We start from the raw sequence: 17101 nt of genomic DNA, 5'->3' as shown, positions 1-17101 counted from the left end.
AGGAGAGAGAGGAGAGGAGGAGTCTGCGTCCGTGACGTCGTATCCTCTGATCACGAGGTTGGGCCCTGGTGGGACGTTGGTGGCGCCGGCGGCGGATCCCTACTGTGTCCTGACCTTGTTGCTGTCGTTGTTTCTTGTTGTTCGAGGATGTGTTTGACGAGGAAGAGGAGGAGCGTGACGAGCTGAGGCGAGACGCGATAGGGACTGTGAATGTGCCTGTTGGGACGAGGGTCGGTGGTGTCTTGCATGAAAGCCGGCAGTTGCTTCACCTATGACGAGGCTTGACGCGGAATGGATTGACGGGTGATTGACTCGACGGCAACTTTTCATCATGGGTTGTTGGTGTGTGCCGCTGTGGGCTTTGGCACCCGCTCATCGTCGGATCGGACCTGCGGCTGAGAGTTCTTCATCTCCCGCGAGATTCAGAGGCGAGGGCAGAGCACGCAATTCGAGTGGCCAAGGGTCGAGCACGGGGTTGCGCGTCGGATCACGGGGCGGGACGTGCCCAAGCCACGTCTGGCATATATACACGGCGCGCGAAAGAACAATCGACAGCATGAATGGGTGACAATGTTTCGCAACCCAGCCCTACAGATATATATATGCAAATATATACTCACTTTTATATACGCTGCGCAACGATAGAAGGCAGCCTCACCGCCGCCTGGTAGGGATAGTTAAGTCGATGGTGAGGCTGTCTCGTTGCGATGGGCGAGCATGGGTAGAAGCAATTCCCCGTTCGCATGAGCTTCGATCCCATGGCGCAAGCTCAGACTTCCCATCTCGGGTTTCCGGTTGACGCTGGCGGCGCACCTTGATGGCACAATATAGCTAGCTAGCTGCTCAAAACATATTCGTTGCCTTGTTCGTTGATGCCGGTCACTAGAAGACATGACGAGGATGAAGTGAATGCTTGACTTTGCCATGACATACGCCATCTTATGGCAGTGGCAGTCGGATACTTACGTAGAAACTCCAGTATCAAACAGTGTTGCATGCGGTTCTGTCCGCGGAATGCATACTCAAATCCAGTTGGACAGGCTTGTCCTGCCACATGAAGTGCCGCAACCCGCATGCCACCCTTCCACTTGTTTGCATCCCTGACTCTTACCAAAAGACACCTTGCCGATGAGCGGGAGAGACAGCGCCACAGAATCAGAAACCATGCCGGCAGATCTTGTCGTCACGTTGGCTGAGAGTCATGAGCCACTCGATTAGAAACTCGGCCAAAGAGGAAATCAACCTGTGATGTAGGTAGGGGTGATTCCGCAATGCATGGATGTTGTAGCAGTTTTCAACGGGATTGCCTATAGCTAGTTATAAGCGATGATCACAGTGCAACTGAACGATAAACTGTGTTCGTTTGTGTGGTATGGGCTGTGACAACTCACTCACTTCTACCACCTGACCAACACGCAGCTCTCTGTCTCGTGGTATCGGCTCGGGCAGAGAGTTCATGTGCGCACGGGCAATTGCTTACTGGCTTATCAAGCTCTCGGGGCATTTGGGACACACTTCCGCGAATTCACGGCAGGGATTTGGTGAGTGGGTGACTGGCTGATTCGCCAGTTGGCTCGTTGACTCATCCCTGCATTCGGTCGTGTCTCACCGAGTCCTGCGTCAGGGACGTCGCGCAGGCCGCAATTCTCTGCCGGAAAAACCACGCCCGTCTTTTTGGCCTGCCTTGCTCGTTAGCATATACGAAAACATGATGGCGAGGCAGATATGTCGTTCTTTGTGGCTATCATGGCGCCCGCATCGTCTTATTTCAAAGTCCGCCATGGATGTACGGAGGTTGTCCATGCAGCCCCCAACGATGCACCTCCGGCCGCGTGTGTTCCCAACTAGTGGATTTGAAATCATCGATCCGTGCCAGAAGGTAGAGGAGGAGCGGCTGCCCTTCTACAAGCAAGATGACTATTATCCAATGAGAATGGGCGAGGTCATCAAGGACCGCTACCAGGTTGTCGCGAAGCTCGGTTACGGCACAGGCTCGACAGTTTGGCTTTCGCGTGATCTCAGGTAAAGGCCTGACCTTCCTCCTGCACTTCTAATCACGTTGTACCCTCAACTCACTCCCTGTGCCAAGCGAACAGAAGTACTGGGTCTTGAAGGTGCATATCCATACCTTGAAAGAAAACCAGGAGATCAAGGTTTATCGACACATAGCTGGGGCCAGTCTGGGTGACCATCCCGGACGCGAATATGTCCGACGGTTCGAAGACTCGTTCAAGCTCAAGGGCCCATGTGGAGAGCACGACGTGCTTGTCATGGTACCCCTAGGCATGAGCTTGAGGACTTTGCAGGAAATGCAAAAGGATGCCGTCTTTCAACAGGATCTTGTTTTGAGAGCCATGGACCAAGTACTACTCGGACTCGAGTATCTTCATGAAGTAGATGCCATCCATACGGGTAAGAACTCATTTCTCGCATTCAAAGAACTGTAATCAATGAGTATAGTGCGCATACCTGACCATCAAGTCAGATCTCCATGCCGATAACTTACTCGTTGCCATTACGGACGACTCAGTTTTCGCTATGGTGGAAGAGAACGAGGTAGACACGCCATCTGCGCGAAAACAAGCGGGTGATGTAACAATCTACGTCTCTCAATATATGTTGGGAGGCGCCGGCCCTCTCACCATTAGCGATTTAGGGCAAGCGCGCATCGGAAGACAGCACCGAGGGAATGCCATGCCGATACCATATCGAGCACCTGAGGTGATACTTAACATGCCTTGGGGAGCAGCCGTGGATGCATGGAGCGTAGGACTTCTGGTACGCAGCCCCGATCGCATTCTGTCATGGTGCTTAACTGCCTGTTGACTAATTTTTGTCTTTCGATTTACATCAGGCCTGGGATCTGCTCGAGAAAGAAGGCCTGTTCCGAATTTACGACCACGACTGTCAGGAGGAGAACGATGCTCACCATCTTGCGGCAATGACGGCCTTTCTCGGTCCACCGCCACCCGAATTTCTAAGGAGCAGCGCCGAAGCAAAGAAATACTGGAACGATGAGGGTGAGTACCTGGTCATCGTACCATCCATCCGCAATAAATGTTGCTGTTCATCTTCTCATTCTACCGTGAAATGTCTTTCTAGAGCAATGGCATGGGCCTGTCCCATTGCCCTCCAAGCCGAGGCTAGAGTCTTTGGCGACTAGGTTGGCAGGGAAAAACAGGGACATGTTCCTAGACTTCCTGCAGTGTGTCCTCCGCTGGCGCCCGAAAGAACGGCTCACCTGCCTGCAGGCGTACTTTCACCCTTGGTTGAGAGGTGAGGGATCTTGAACGCGGAGGGTCTGTTGCGACATGCCGAGTGCGCGACAGTGTGTGACTGGAGCAAGTCTGTCGACGAGCATCACGGTCCATATATATACTGTACCTTGTTTACAGCACAGCAGCGAGAGTAAACGACCACATAACAAGCCCTGCGCTTGCATCAAGCGAAATCGCTAAGCAAGCAAGTTTATACCATGAACCAAATGTTCGAAGTGGGAAATGTCATTCGTTATTGATGAGTAGTGAATGTTTTGAGTCGGGTTCTCTCCCACATGCCGCAGCTGGTCTGGGCTTTCGGTGCCCTTGTTGGTCTTGGTCCGCCAACTGGTGGGGCCCGGCCGGCGTCCGAATGGCTGGAGCTCCGGCCCCACCCACCGGCGCTGCCCCGCGCCCGCCTGCGCTGGGAAGAAGGACCTTGAAAAGAGTGGGATCCCAACGGGCGACTCGCCGAATCAGAAGATTTTTATAAGTTTTTCCTGCTTTTCCTTGTTGCCGCGCCGCAGGGCGTGGTCGTCAACGTTGTGCAAAACCGCTGCTCCTCCTTTTTGTTGGGTGGTTTGGTGCTGCTGGTTGTTGCCCATGACACGCGAACCCTGTGAACCCGCATCGGCGTGGAAGCGAACCGCGGACGCGGACGCGGGTGAGACAATTGCCGAAACCGCTTTTTCTTGTTTGCTTCAATGAAACGCTACACAAAAAGGATCGGCGGCTCCGGCCAAGATGCTTACTTACCTTCGTATCGTATCGTATGTATGGAGAGCGAGGCACGACGCTCGGCGCAGCCCCATCGGTCTCCGATCAACGGGAGGCGAGTCACAGCCCCCCGCTCCGTGCGGGCGTCGTCCGCTTCTGCTTTCCTACCTGGTCGGGGACCGTTTTGGGGATCTGGGTTAAGAATTGGCCCGCTCTCGCCAGTCTCTCATCACTCTCTCTGTACGTGTGTGTCCTTCCGAGTACGACGTAGCCGGTCATGCTGCGGATCGCGGAATCGCTCGCCGCCTTCATTCTTTCTTGGCCCCTCTGGGGCCGGCTTGCTTGCTTGCTTGGCCCCGGGTTCGGGCTCGGGACACCCCATCAGGATTTCATGTTGCGCAAATCCTGGACAAGCAAAGCAAAAAGCGAGTAAGCAGGCAGGCCGAGCCAGGCCAAGCCAGGCAAAGCGGGATTCGGAAACAAGTGCCGATCGCCCTGAACCGACCCCAAGAGAATTTTCCCCAATTTTTCGCAGTCTCTCACTCTCTAGTGCACCACCACCACCACCACCACCACCATTCCCAGACGGTGCCTTCGCCGATTCCGGTGCCGGTTGGGGTGGTGGTGCAGGGACGAAAAGAGAAAATAGCTCTCTTATTAATATGACGCTGTCCCCGTCAGTCCATAACTAGTTTGTTTGTTGCGTTGGGTGTGCGCGCTTTTACAATAATTGTTTGTGCTCGCGTGCCCAGTCAGTCTCCTTTTCAATATTCGTAGAGACGACTTTAATCCCACGATGCAGATGGCAAGCCGCAGAGTCACACTCGACGTCGTATAATCGAGCACCGCCACCACCACCACCATCACCATCGCCGCCCTTGCCGCGGAGCACGCTGCTCAACTCACCGGCATCGCTCTCCCCCCTCTGCTGGTCGTGCCCACAGCATAGCACCACCACCACCACAACCATCATTAGCATCACCATGCACCCCTCGGGCACAGCTGTCTCCTCCTCCGTGCCGCCATCGTCGCCGCCGCATCTGCCATCATCATCATGACGGAGCTGACCAAGGCCGAAAAGGCCCTGCACGACCAGTCCAACCTCCTCCCGCGGCGCCAGCTCGTCTCCTGCCTGAGCATCCTGTCCCTCGCCCTGCTCATCTCCTTCATCGACCAAAACGGCATCTCCACGGCGCTGCCCACCATCGCCGCCGACCTCGACGCCCGCGCCACCATCTCCTGGGCCGGCACCGCCTCCCTCCTCGCCAACACCACCTTCCAGATGCTCTACGGCCGTGCCTCCGACATCTTTGGCCGCAAGGCCGTCTTCGTCTCCGCCGTCCTGCTGCTCGCCCTCGCCGACCTGCTGTGCGGCCTGAGCGCCAACGCCGCCATGTTCTACGCCTTTCGCGGCCTCGCCGGCGTCGGCGGCGGCGGCATCACCAACCTCGCCATGATCATCGTCTCCGACGTCGTCACCCTCGAGCAGCGCGGCAAGTACCAGGGCATCACCGGCAGCATGGTCGGCCTCGGCAGCGTCACCGGCCCCTTCCTCGCCGCCGCCTTCGTCGCCCGCTCCACCTGGCGCGGCTTCTTCTGGATGCTCGCCCCCCTCGGCGCCCTCAACGGCCTGCTCGCCTACCGCTACCTGCCGTCCAGGGAGCCCGAGGCCACCTTTCGCGAGAGCGTCGGCAAGGTCGACTGGATGGGCGTCCTCACCTCCTCGGTCGGCACCATCTTCCTGCTCATCCCCATCTCCGGCGGCGGCGCCTACTTTCCCTGGGCCTCGCCCATGGTCATCTCCATGCTTGCCATTGGAGGCGTCGCGCTCATTCTGTTTGTGCTGGTCGAGTGGAAACTTGCCAAACTCCCCATGATGCCAGGTTCGTTTCTTGCCAGCGACGTGTGCTTTCGCGATCCTGCACCAGACTCCACTCGCTGACGGCGACTCGCGCTAGTGACTGTATATCGCAACCCTGTCGTCGTCGTTCTCCTCTTTCAGAGCTTCCTCCTGGGGCTCGTGTACCAGAGCATGGTATACTACCTGCCCCTGTACCTTCAAAACGCACATCAGTTCTCCATCATCGTGTCCGCCTCCCTCCTCATCCCCATGTTCATTACGCAGTCGACCATTTCAACCCTCACGGGCTTGTGGATCAGCCGGCACAAGCGATACGGCATCGTCATCCAGGTCGGCTTCGCGATGTGGACGCTGTAAGTTCCTTCACCACCCTCGCTTTGCCGCATGTCACCGTGAACCGAATCGCAAGCCGGGGACTGACCACCACACGCGCAGGGGCACCGGCCTGACACTGCTGTACAAGCGCACCACCGACCCCGGCGTCATTGTTGTACCCCTCATCGTCATAGGCTTCGGCGTCGGCTGTGTCTTTCAGCCAACCCTCGTCGCCTTGCAGGCGCACTCGGCCAAGTCGCGTCGCGCCGTCATCATCTCCAACCGCAACTTCAACCGCTGCGCCGGCGGCGCCTGCGGCCTGGCCATCTCGGCCGCCGTCCTGCAGGCCCGGCTGCGCGCGACCCTGCCGGCCGAGTACAAGTACCTGGCCGATTCGACGTACGCGCTGCCCGACTTTGACGGAGGGGTGCCGCCCGCGGTGCTGGACGCGTACATGGAGGCGAGCCACGCCGTCTTCATCGTCCTGGTGCCGCTCATCGGGCTCTGCTTTCTCGGGACCATCTTTGTCAAGGACAGGGGTTTGGCACCCAAGGACGAGCCGCCGTCCGAGACCCTGGAACAGGGCGATATGGAGGGCGGAGAGGCGCAAAGGATCGAGCTCGACACGAGCGAGGAGGTGGTGCAGGTGCAACCTTCGCAGAAAAAAAGACGATAATGTGACATGAAATGACGCAAGAAAGACCTAGGTCGCTCAAGGAGCACGTAGAGCTGATGAATATACTCGTGCATTCTCCTCTACCACGCCAGGCCCCTCTCAGAAGATGCAGTACGCAACACAATGTGTTACATCAAGCAATTGCATCATTTACAAAGTGCAAAACTGCGCACTCAGCCGACGACCGATATCAGCCCCTACGTCAAGCCGTCGACAGCCCCGCCTTCGGATCTCGAAAAGTGCGAGCTCCGAGTCGTGGCATCTTCCATGACGATGGCATCTCAGGCCACGGGCCCGGCGGAGATAAAAGTGAAGCTGCCCCGAAGACGGCGCTAAAGACCCCAGCAGTCTTCCTGTTGGGCCAGGCCTGGCAACGGAGGCCCCGCTCGACGGCGCCGGAGCTGCAGCGGAGGCTGGATTACCGAATTGGGCAAGTCTTGACTCCGGACCCCCGATGGCTGATATGCCGTCCGGTGTTAGCGGTCGTGATGCCTTTGAACGCAATTGCCATAAACAACATGGGAGCGTGGCAGGAACCATATCTTGAGCAGTGGGTGTATGGATTGTAGTATATATAAGTGTCGCCTTTGCTCGTTCAATGCAGACACTCTCCCTCATCAACTCAAGCATTCGTCTACACATATATCCTGAATCTCAAGTCTCAAGCCCCTGACCAACAAACCCTCCTGACTGAACGAAAATCCATAGCACCTTCCGTTCAAAGCCGCTGCTCTACCCATCCAAGCCCGTATCCCACATCAAAATGGCCCAGAAATACGCCAAAGACCAGCCCGCGGGCTTCACCAACCGCATCACCCGCGTCGCCATCGTCGGCGCCAGCGGCCAGGTAGGCCGCTACCTCACCGCAGCGCTGCTCTCCACGGGCCAGCACACCGTCACGGCCATCACCCGCGTCGACAGCAAGTCCTCGCCCCCACCTGCGGGCGTGCATGTCGCCAAGGTCGACTACTACAACGAGGAGTCCCTGGTCGACGCCCTCCGCGGGCAGCAGTTCCTCATCATCTCCATGTCCGTCACCGCGCCGCGCGACTCCCAGGACAAGATCATCAAGGCCGCGGCCAAGGCCGGCGTCGCCTGGGTCATGCCCAACTGCTACGGCACCGACATCCGCAACGCGAAGCTCAAGGAGGAGAACCTCACCGGCCCCGCCGTGCTGGGCGGCATCGTGGCCATAGAGAAGGCGGGCGTCAGCTCTTGGGTCGCCATGTGCTGCTCCTTCTGGTACGAGTTCTCCCTGTCCATGGGCCCCGGCTGGTACGGCTTCGACTTTGCCAACAGGAAGGTCACCTTTACCGACGACGGCAAGACGCGCATCAACACGAGCACCTGGGAGCAGTGCGGCCGCGCCGTCAAGGCCCTCCTCAGCCTCAAGGAGCTGCCAGACGATGAGAACGACACGTCCCCCACGTTGTCCACCTGGCGCAACCAGCCGCTCTACATCTCCAGCTTCCTCGTCTCCCAGCGAGACATGCTTGACAGCGTGAACCGCGTCATGGGCACAACCGACGCTGACTGGGAGATTGAACACGAAGAGCACACCGCGCGCTACGCCCGCGGCATGGACATGTTCAAGAAGGGCTCTCACCTTGGTTTCGGAATCTGCCTCTACACCCGGACCTTCTTCCCCAACGGCGATGGCAACTTTGAGGCCAAGTACGGTCTGGCAAACGATGCCCTGGGCCTGCCAAAGGAGGATTTGGACCAGGCGACTAAGCGCGCCGTGGACATTATCAAGGGAGGGTTTGAGCGAAAGGCAGTTGATGTCACCATGTACAAATAGATATGACTGGCGAATCAACATTTATAGTCTAGCTTCAACATGAAACCGCAAGCCTCAATCTTTTCTTTTGCTCCCTTCGATTGCAAAGATGCAGTGAGTGGAATGTCAAATGTTCCGGTTGCTTTTCGACCATACACGATAAAAGCAACTAGGAGCTTCGTCTACTTTTCAGCGGTAAAATTGTCCCTCTTGCGCAGTCTCTTCGCGGAAAACACTTGGGACGAGAGACACCGGGCTTGACGAGACGAAGTGGAGCGATAAAAAGGCTCTATCTATACATCTCAGATCGGGATCCCTTCTCCGAGAATGAGGTTTCCCCCGACGCCGTGCTCTTGTTCCTCTTCCTGGCCGCACCGTCGCAGAGAAGACTTGTCGTTGAGAATAAAATCTACCATCTTCTCCAAGCCCTGCAGGTCGCCCGCGACGGTACCTCCAATCTCCCGATCAACCCACTCATCCGTCGTGCCGCCCTCCAAGTCGATGACAATGGCATCGTCGTCCTCGTCGATGAGGACGTTATCCGCCTTTACGTCGCCCCAAGCGACTTGCAGGCCGTGCAGTTCGGCGACTGTACTCCGAATTTGCGACGCCCACTTCTCCCTCAGGTGCATGGGTGTGGCGGGCGTCACGGCACCGTCGAGCGTTCCCTGGACTCCTTCAGCCTTGGTCTCTATCCATTCGTACAGCAGCCCCGACGCTTGTCCGTTTTCATCGGCAACGATGCCAAGGAGCCGCGACGTGAGGAGTTGCTGAGTCGACAAGCCCGATGCTTCTATGGCGCAGTACTTTGCCACTTCCTCTAGACACGCGTACGGTCGGTCGCATTTCTTGTAGAAGCCAGGCTTGCCATCCACGAAAATCTTGCGTGGAACAATCTCGTAGATGTCGTCCATCCCGTCGCCTGGCAGTTCGACTTCGACGGCGGCAGCGTCGAACAGCGGGAAGAGAGACTGGTGGTCCCGGATGTCGCAAGCCCTCTCGCGGTTCATCCACGCATTGTCGCACGCCGTAACGGCGCCTCGGACGTCTTTTTCGTCGACGACTCGGTAGTCGCACTTGAAGTAGCCACGCGCGGCGATATCGGCGAGTGTTACTTTCCCCGTGTGGGCCCTTGGCGGTGCCAGTCTCTCAAAGTCCGGCCGAAAGACATGAGCGACATTCTCGCAATAGTCCCCGTATTCTCGTGACTGACTCGCAACCGAAGATCTACTTTTCAGTCCCTTGAAGAATCGGTGAAATCGCTCGAGGGCAACTGGTGAGTTGACGAAAGAATTGGGCGAGAGCTCGATCCTGAAAATGCATCCGTTGAAACGAATGCCGATTTCGATGCCATCATCGTCTATGTTGAACTCTACAATCTTGTATCGCTTGTCGGTCATGTTGTTCAGTTGGGAGAGTGTCCGTCGGTTTAAAAAGCTCGGACATGAGTGTGCAGGAGAGAAGACCACTGGCAGTTGCTAATGAGTTGCCCGAAGGCTGTTTGAAACCATAGTTGAGTAGACAGTCCACACGTGACGTTTCGATTCATGTGCGTGGCGACATCTGGCAGTGGCCATTTGGCGCAGTGACATCGCCCGACGCAGCAAGCAGTAATGGGTACGAGTTGATATGGAAATGTGGAGGAGAGGAGCTGAATGACGAAGTGCGTGGAGTGCCCCCGTTAGAAAACGTGGACCGGTTGCCCGATTTACCTCAAGCGGCACTTGTCTAGCCTTGCTAGCGCCAAAACTGCCGCGTGGGACGATAATAATTGGGTGATATTCATTTCTGTACTATGGCTACTCAGTTGAATGAATTGCGTGTACCTGGAACTGCCGATCAACATGCCTAGTATTCCAATAGAAACATATGAAGGTCATATTAAACTATAGAACGAACGCCAACCCTCAATATGCTATGACGAAATTCTGCAAGACCATCTTTGGTAATGCTGGCCAAGGTAAGCCACTCAATGAGGAGCAATACATGCTCCATCATGACCTTGTCTTCCATAAGGACACGTGGGTGTAACATCTACCTCTAGCCCCTGAATTAAGTCACCGAATGGTGGACTTTGGAGGAACAGGCCCATGATTCTGTCAGCTCTCCTCGTAGTCCCCAGTCGTGAGCTCTTCCTGCAAAGCCAACTCATCAAACTGCTCCGCGATAGCCCTCGATCTTGCCTCCTCCGGATTCGCTGCAGCCCGATCGAAATCTATAATGATGGAAGAAGACGCAAGCTTTGGCGCCCCGTGGTGCGCCCCGCGCCGTTGCAACTCGGCCATGAGCGACTTGGCCTCGTTGCTGGTCATCGTGCCGTCCCGCATGGCCCGTGCCAGGAAGCCCTTCACGATGTCCCAGAAGAAGTAGTAGCTTTCGTGTAGATCTAGCCATGCGCCGATGCAAAGCAAGAAGAATAGCCGCCCATGCGCGGTCTTCGAAAATCGCTCCGCCAGCATGGCGTCGGCAAGTTGGATGAGGGGCGGGTTGACAAAGACGCTCCACGTTGCTGAGACACACGAGCGCCGGTAGATGAACATGAGCCGGCCGAGCTGGTTCAACGATGCGTTGAAAACATTGGCTAGGCAGCTGTCTTCCGAGGAGAACGATCGTAGTCTATGCTTCGAAAAAGATGACTGTTCTCTCACGAATGGGTGGAAGAGCTGCATGACCACGCTGTGAAAATTCATGCTGGTGCAACAGCATAAGCCACGGCAAGCAATCTTAATGGAGTTGGAAAAACTTACTGGAAGATAAGAACATGTCCAGGGCTGTACTCGCCCCGAGCCATGCCCGCCACCAGGGTATCAGTCCAGGCCAAAAGCTTTTGGTATTTTGCCTCGGCGAATGCGAGCGGGACACGTTGCGAAAGGGACCGTTTGTCATGTTTGAAATACACTACGGCAACCTCTTGCACGATTGTCCAAAATCTGCACATGGTAGAGAAGGTAGATCCCATGTAGGCTGGTGGCAGACGGGAGTCTTCCTCCCTCTCTGAGCCATAGAGCAGTCGACTGACGCTGCTTAGCCGCTCAGCTGGGACTGGTAGAGTTGGTGGATGAGCAATCGGCGGATCGCGAAAGTACAGTCCATGGACACTAAAATCAAATTCGGCATGTTTAGCGCATGTATCAATGGAGATGGAAGGGCAGCTTACCTGAGCCAGTTGTACGTTCCCCAAGCGACGTGAGATGCTGCGCTGATCCATTGTGGCGGCTTATCGTTCATATACTGAAGCTTTGGACTTGTTGGCGGCGTGTTGATAAGACCTATCTGCTCTGCCATTCGGCGACCTGTGTTCAAGAACTCGTAGCCGAGCTCATTCTGGCCGTTCACTTGGCAGCCAAGGGCCATCAACTCGGCGGCAGCGATCGTCGTGATGGGGTCAGTGATCCGCTCTGCTGCTGCAAGCGTCCCAACGAGGTCGGGACTCTGCTCGGCGCGCCATAAAGTCCTGGCTTCGTCCAGAAATCCAGGCACAAACGATGAGGAGCGAATGTCCGATCGCGTGTACGCTTGCTGCATATATACGTGAGAACGGGGGCCTGAAGAGATGTCAAGGAGCATGCACTTACACATGAGAGATATAGCAACGCAGCGACCAGCATTGCAGAGCAGTACGTCAGGCGATGGTCAACGAGGTCATCCAGGAATAGGTCTGCATCAAACATGGCCATAATAGGATGATCATTCTCCAGGTAGAATGATATCAGCGATGCAGCAAGCTCGTTGGGAATCTGAACCCTGGTCCAGAACTCAATCTGCAGACGGCTGAGTCGCGGATCACAGTATTCTTGCGGCGGTACTGGTCCGAGAGGGGCCCCTGCAGAGGTGAAGAAAGTAGGATCTTGTACACGTTGGTGTACGGGTTTCCCGTCCAAGGGCAGGGGGGCAGCCGGGTGAACTGCGAGGACTGAGTTCGTTGAGTTAGACTGTCCGACCCGCGGTGGACGAAACTTGAACAAGGTAGACTCGACAAGGATTTTGAGAGGGCCGGCGTCGAGGGGCTCCAGCCTGGGATAGATCAAAGCATGCCGAGCAGCGAGTTCGTGCTCGAGGCCTGAGTCTACCACTGGGGACATGGCCCGAGCGGCAAGATTATTAGACGGCCTGAGGCGATTGTGCATGCCACCACTCATCTCCGAGAGGGCGTTAGGCGAGTCTGAGGAGGAAGTCGCTCGTAGTCGCTGAAGTAGGCCGAGGGCCTCGTCCTCCGGCAAGTTCTTCAACTGATCGAGCAGCCTGGCATGGCCGCTGAGCTTTGTCTTGAGATGGTCACGCTCCTTTTGCAACGCGTCCACTTCGCTGCCCGGGCTCTGAATGGGCTCTCGATAGACACACTCTCCTCCTCGCTTCAGGCATGGCCCACATTTGGGCCTTTCGCCGCCGCACTACGTATGGAAACATCAACTTCTGCTTAGAGAGGAAGGGGAGGTTCTTGTGAATCATGACAGGTCTTACAGCCACTCTTTTGCCACGACATGCCTCGCACGCGATCCGCAGGTTTCTGGGCTTCTTTGGCGGAGGCAGTGCCGTGGCAGCTTCCTGGTCCGGGCCCTGAGCTGCGGGTAGCAGAGCCCGGTATGCTCTCCGCTTCATTGAAGCTCTCCACTACAGGGAACAACTGCGGCGTTTCGTGTCAACTCTTCGCAGTGTAGACTCGGGAGATCGAGACGAGCCGAGGCTGCCACGGCACAGGTCATCGCATGGTAAGGAGATGCATGTGTCAGGCTCCTCCGGTCTTGTCTGTACTCGGCGGACCAGTCTTTCAGCCAGCGGCCCGGAGCATGTGCCGTCATGAAGCGGCCGGGCGTAGCAGATGATGTCGTTGTTACACGAGTTTTCCTTTTGGGGTGCATCGAAATATTCGCGGGGGCAATTCCCGGGGGCACCTGAGCTAGCTGAACACTCTCTAGCCTCGGGCTCGGCTGGAACCGCTGTTTAACCGTTGTTCTCTGAGGCCCATTGGGCAGGTAGGCATTGATGTAGGGTCTGGCCTTGAAGACAACCGGGGAGATGTTTTGGTAGTAGCCCGCACCTGGCTGAGGTATAAATGCGTTGAGAATCGGCTCATGTTTCAATGCGCCGCTAACTAGCGCAAATGCTTTCTTCTCCCCTGAGTCTAGGCCTTGAGAGACCTTTATAGCGGGCCACTTGCGGCTGTGGGGTCGAGAACTAGACTCGTACGGAATCTGCTTCGTGCTTTTGGGGGAGCCCTGTTCGAACCTTCTGGATACTCGGTGCACGATGGCGAGATCAATAACATTGAACCCCTGGCTCAACCCAGCGTCTGCTTCCTCGCGCCCGAAGTAGACGGGTTCTGGCGTCATAGGTTGGTTTCGACCATGCCATAACCCATGTGTTCAGAGCAAAGTTCAAGTCACCAATCCGTCGACTTCATGGCTCCCATGGTAGTTTCAGTATCCCTTTAAGCAACGCTCAGACCTTCATTGACAACAGTTAATTATATTCAAAGGCGGCCACAGACTAAGCCACAATTCTCAGCGATGATGAACTTTGGACATGGCCTTGATAAGCATGCTCTAGATTCTATAAAGCCATATACCTGGCTAAGGCCGTGTTCAATATTCGACCGGCATCACGTGCATCTTATTCGTCTCACGCCGCCACGGATGATCCTCAGCTTTTGCGGTTCAATGTGAAGCCAAGATATCACACGGAAAGAGCCGGGACTACTGCGTCGTAAATTGCAATCCACCAGGCCCGAGTAACCTCCTTGCCCACCAGGATCATGCTACACATTTGTGACTTATTACAACGACCCTGCATATTGCACAGTATGCAAGGTCTTGTTAGCATACCACACTCTAAAGTACACAACAAAATTAAGGGCGCTGTCCACTCCAAACATAAGGGCAATGACGGCCAGAGTGAGGGAAACACGACAAGTGATGCCGACACCGCTGCGAGCGGCTCTTGGCCGCGAGAGACCCAAGTTTGCCAGCTCTTTATTGGAAGTCTCTGAGATTCTCATCGACCAAGTAACAGAATCGATAGGGATCGACAAACGACTGGTGTTTGAGAGCCTAGAGTACCGCGCCCGGCATCGGCTCGCCTCAATGTCAGGACCCTGGGAGTAAAGGAATGCCTTCCGTTCTTTGACCCCTCATCACACAGCCCCGACCCCAACCCCGCTATCTCAGCCCAGTCATTTGTCGGGCATGTCCCGTGGTCCGCAGGAGCAGACAAACATTGTTCTCGAACGATTCGACGCATAGTTCCTGGACCATCCAACGCAAAAACCGGATCTGACGATGGAGAGCCCGGCCGACTCGTCGTACTGGGTTGAGACGGAGGACTGGCATACAGCCGGTGAACCTTTCCGCATCGTTGACAAGCTTCCCGCGGGGTGTCTCCCCGGCTTGCCTACAGTCGCCCAGCGCCGGTCCCATGTCATAAAAACGCCAGGCCACCCCTTGGATGAGCTGCGAAAGTCGCTATGCCACGAGCCTCGTGGTCATGCCGACATGTACGGCGGCTTCATCACGCCTCCCGATGATGCGGGTGCACACCTTGGAGTTCTTTTCTGGCACAAAGACGGCTTCTCCACTGCCTGCGGCCACGGAACAATTGCTCTGGGCTATTGGGCCGTCTCGCATGGCATTGTCGCGCCACCAGAGGGCGACGGCGCGGTCGATGTGGTCGTCGACGTCCCATCGGGTCGTGTACTTGCTCGCGTGCACGTCTCGCTCGGGAAACCGGTATACGCCGAGTTCATCAATGTGACCAGTTTTCAGCTGGGGAAATCGGTTCCCCTGGCGATCCCCTCCTGCGACACCATCATCACCCTCGATTTGGCATTCGGTGGCGCAGTCTACGCCATGTTGGATGCGAGTCAAGTCGGGCTCACGGTTGAAGCCAAGAACACGAGTCGCTTCATTCAGCTCGGCCGAGAGATCAAGGCTTTGCTTGGCACCAAGGCCCATTATGGCATTTACGACTGCTATGGAGTTATTTTCTTCGAAGAGCATAGCGATTCTCAAAACGACTCGAATTGCATCACGCAGAGGAACGTGGCGATTTTTGCGGATGGATCAGTAGACCGTTCTCCCTGCGGATCTGGAACATGTGCAAGAGCAGCGGTCCTTTTTGCACAGGGACGACTGCGGCCAGGGTACTCGAAGCTTGTGCATCGTTCTATAATAGGGTCGCAGTTCGAGGCGGACATTGTCTCCGAGGTAGAGAGTCCGGTCCAAGGCTTCCGTGCATGCGTCCCGCGTGTGAAGGGCCAGGCCAACTTGGTCGGAAGCATGAAGTTTTTCATTGACCCCGACGATGTACTTTTTCCAGGGTTCCTGTTGCGTTAGTTCCATCTAGAGATTGAATTGGTTGCGGTGTACTTTGTAATCCGTACTCTAAGTTATTCATTTCAACGAAATGTAACTCTGTAAACGTGTTTTACGGCCCTGTGATCCGTGGATAGCGCTGCGACACGCTGACATGCCCATCTTGCCGTTGGAAGAAGCTGGTCGTAATTGAACGGTTAGAAAGCACGCAGGTGCTGGGATTCGATGCGGGACATTTCCAGCCACGAGTCGCACGACTGACAATCCACGTGGCCGGGAACACCAATTTACCCCATCCTGTGAGGGTAGGAAGCTCTACCCAGCAGACGCCAGACAGACAGCAAATACTAATTTATCGGCTTTCGCATATTGACGTGGGTATATGACTTGGCCGCTCGCGATTGGTCGCCTACGATCTTATAGCTGACGGCAAGGAGTAGCAAAGAGCTGGAGCCAAGGCAGGGCTGCATCAACTGGGTTGGTCTTCAGGTGCCGCACCAGTCGTGCGCGACTTTTACAGCGTCAGTGACGTCATGCTTCAATGAGGAGAAGGGTATTGAGCCCCAAGACGGTTTGCGGACGCCAACGAGGCATTAAGGTGATGCGAAACGAGACGCGCAGATGGCAAAGGACAGGACATGATATGGAAGGAGAAACAAATGCTCCCCCTTGAACAATTGGCGCAAAAATAGCCGTGCAGATCGCCAAGTGCCCCTCTCATGGCGGCGGCCTCGGGGATGCGGACGCGGGAACAATGCCAGGAGCTTTCCCTCCGGCAGCGGCGGGCAACTCATGCCATGTCGAATCCAGGAACCTGGCACCCGGCTCAACTTGACATAATAATAAGCCGGTTTAGTTATTACGAGCGGTGAGGGAGCGGGACGGGACGGGCGAGGCGACTGCGATCGCGATCGCAGCAAAAGTCGCGGCCAGCACGCCTTCCTATTCGCTCCCAATGCGCCCGCCGCGCGACAATGGGGTTTGTTGCTAACGTAGCATGACCACGGGAAGAGGAAAGGTACGGTTGAGGAAGGCGACATTTGATTGAGCAGGTACCTGAATTGCCTTTTTCGTTTCGTTGAGGCTGAGGAGCGCTCGCTCCCTCTCAGCTCGCCGGGAGGGCTGGAAGGCTGGAAGAATAGCTCCCGTGGCGCCCGCAGTGCCCGCTCTCGGTCTCGATGGCGTGTG

The 17101-nt window shown here is 56.1% G+C and overlaps 6 protein-coding genes across 8 annotated transcripts; 4 read left to right on the top strand and 2 right to left on the bottom strand.

Moving 5' to 3' along the window:
• The first annotated feature begins 1564 nt into the window (after nucleotides 1–1564).
• Nucleotides 1565–3343, top strand: JDV02_003315 (uncharacterized protein). The gene is made up of 5 exons (XM_047984440.1): nucleotides 1565–2022; nucleotides 2090–2412; nucleotides 2486–2778; nucleotides 2855–3020; nucleotides 3103–3343. Exons 1-5 carry the CDS (start codon nucleotides 1709–1711, stop codon nucleotides 3288–3290), a joined length of 1284 nt encoding a protein of 427 aa, XP_047840414.1. The 5' UTR covers nucleotides 1565–1708; the 3' UTR covers nucleotides 3291–3343.
• Nucleotides 3344–4682: 1339 nt separating this feature from the next.
• On the top strand, nucleotides 4683–6898 carry JDV02_003314 (uncharacterized protein). The gene is made up of 3 exons (XM_047984439.1): nucleotides 4683–5857; nucleotides 5933–6188; nucleotides 6271–6898. The coding sequence occupies exons 1-3, from the start codon at nucleotides 5029–5031 to the stop codon at nucleotides 6824–6826; spliced, it is 1641 nt and encodes a 546-aa protein (XP_047840413.1). The 5' UTR covers nucleotides 4683–5028; the 3' UTR covers nucleotides 6827–6898.
• Nucleotides 6899–7589: 691 nt separating this feature from the next.
• On the top strand, nucleotides 7590–8627 carry JDV02_003313 (uncharacterized protein; the record flags this gene model as incomplete). The annotated part of the gene is made up of 1 exon (XM_047984438.1): nucleotides 7590–8627. One exon carries the CDS (start codon nucleotides 7590–7592, stop codon nucleotides 8625–8627), a length of 1038 nt encoding a protein of 345 aa, XP_047840412.1.
• An 8-nt stretch (nucleotides 8628–8635) lies between these two features.
• On the bottom strand, nucleotides 8636–10235 carry JDV02_003312 (uncharacterized protein). Its single transcript, XM_047984437.1, has one exon. The coding sequence runs from the start codon at nucleotides 10004–10006 to the stop codon at nucleotides 8909–8911; it is 1098 nt and encodes a 365-aa protein (XP_047840411.1). The 5' UTR covers nucleotides 10007–10235; the 3' UTR covers nucleotides 8636–8908.
• Nucleotides 10236–10565: 330 nt separating this feature from the next.
• Nucleotides 10566–13693, bottom strand: JDV02_003311 (uncharacterized protein). 3 transcript variants are annotated; one of them, XM_047984434.1, is made up of 5 exons: nucleotides 13068–13693; nucleotides 12182–12997; nucleotides 11764–12125; nucleotides 11354–11704; nucleotides 10566–11297 (listed from the first exon to the last, which is right to left on the bottom strand). In XM_047984434.1, exons 1-5 carry the CDS (start codon nucleotides 13203–13205, stop codon nucleotides 10706–10708), a joined length of 2259 nt encoding a protein of 752 aa, XP_047840408.1. In that variant the 5' UTR covers nucleotides 13206–13693; the 3' UTR covers nucleotides 10566–10705. The 3 variants fall into 3 exon arrangements, with proteins under 3 accessions (XP_047840408.1, XP_047840409.1, XP_047840410.1); XM_047984435.1 differs by having other exon boundaries at nucleotides 12182–13693; XM_047984436.1 differs by lacking the exon at nucleotides 10566–11297 and having other exon boundaries at nucleotides 11694–12125.
• A 1131-nt stretch (nucleotides 13694–14824) lies between these two features.
• Nucleotides 14825–16179, top strand: JDV02_003310 (Trans-L-3-hydroxyproline dehydratase). The gene has a single exon (XM_047984433.1). It carries the CDS (start codon nucleotides 14882–14884, stop codon nucleotides 15932–15934), a length of 1053 nt encoding a protein of 350 aa, XP_047840407.1. The 5' UTR covers nucleotides 14825–14881; the 3' UTR covers nucleotides 15935–16179.
• The last annotated feature ends 922 nt before the right edge of the window (nucleotides 16180–17101 follow it).

Source organism: Purpureocillium takamizusanense, chromosome 2 (assembly GCF_022605165.1).
Source record: "Purpureocillium takamizusanense chromosome 2, complete sequence".
Taxonomy (NCBI): Eukaryota; Fungi; Ascomycota; class Sordariomycetes; order Hypocreales; family Ophiocordycipitaceae; genus Purpureocillium; species Purpureocillium takamizusanense.
Note: the sequence above shows the minus strand (reverse complement) of the source record. Positions and strands in the feature narration are given on the sequence as shown.

Bases quoted from the DNA above. Each gene is read 5' to 3' on its own strand.
- JDV02_003310 (XM_047984433.1), top strand. From the start codon at position 14,882: ATGGAGAGCCCGGCCGACTCGTCGTACTGGGTTGAGACGGAGGACTGG.
- JDV02_003315 (XM_047984440.1), top strand. From the start codon at position 1,709: ATGATGGCGAGGCAGATATGTCGTTCTTTGTGGCTATCATGGCGCCCG. The intron at 2,413-2,485 runs GTAAGAACTCAT...CCATCAAGTCAG, and splicing joins AGTAGATGCCATCCATACGG to ATCTCCATGCCGATAACTTA. The intron at 2,779-2,854 runs GTACGCAGCCCC...GATTTACATCAG, and splicing joins CATGGAGCGTAGGACTTCTG to GCCTGGGATCTGCTCGAGAA.
- JDV02_003311 (XM_047984434.1), bottom strand. From the start codon at position 13,205: ATGAAGCGGAGAGCATACCGGGCTCTGCTACCCGCAGCTCAGGGCCCG. The intron at 12,998-13,067 runs GTAAGACCTGTC...TTCCATACGTAG, and splicing joins GTCGTGGCAAAAGAGTGGCT to TGCGGCGGCGAAAGGCCCAA. The intron at 11,298-11,353 runs GTAAGTTTTTCC...CTGTTGCACCAG, and splicing joins GGACATGTTCTTATCTTCCA to CATGAATTTTCACAGCGTGG.
- JDV02_003312 (XM_047984437.1), bottom strand. From the start codon at position 10,006: ATGACCGACAAGCGATACAAGATTGTAGAGTTCAACATAGACGATGAT.
- JDV02_003314 (XM_047984439.1), top strand. From the start codon at position 5,029: ATGACGGAGCTGACCAAGGCCGAAAAGGCCCTGCACGACCAGTCCAAC. The intron at 5,858-5,932 runs GTTCGTTTCTTG...GACTCGCGCTAG, and splicing joins CAAACTCCCCATGATGCCAG to TGACTGTATATCGCAACCCT. The intron at 6,189-6,270 runs GTAAGTTCCTTC...CCACACGCGCAG, and splicing joins GGCTTCGCGATGTGGACGCT to GGGCACCGGCCTGACACTGC.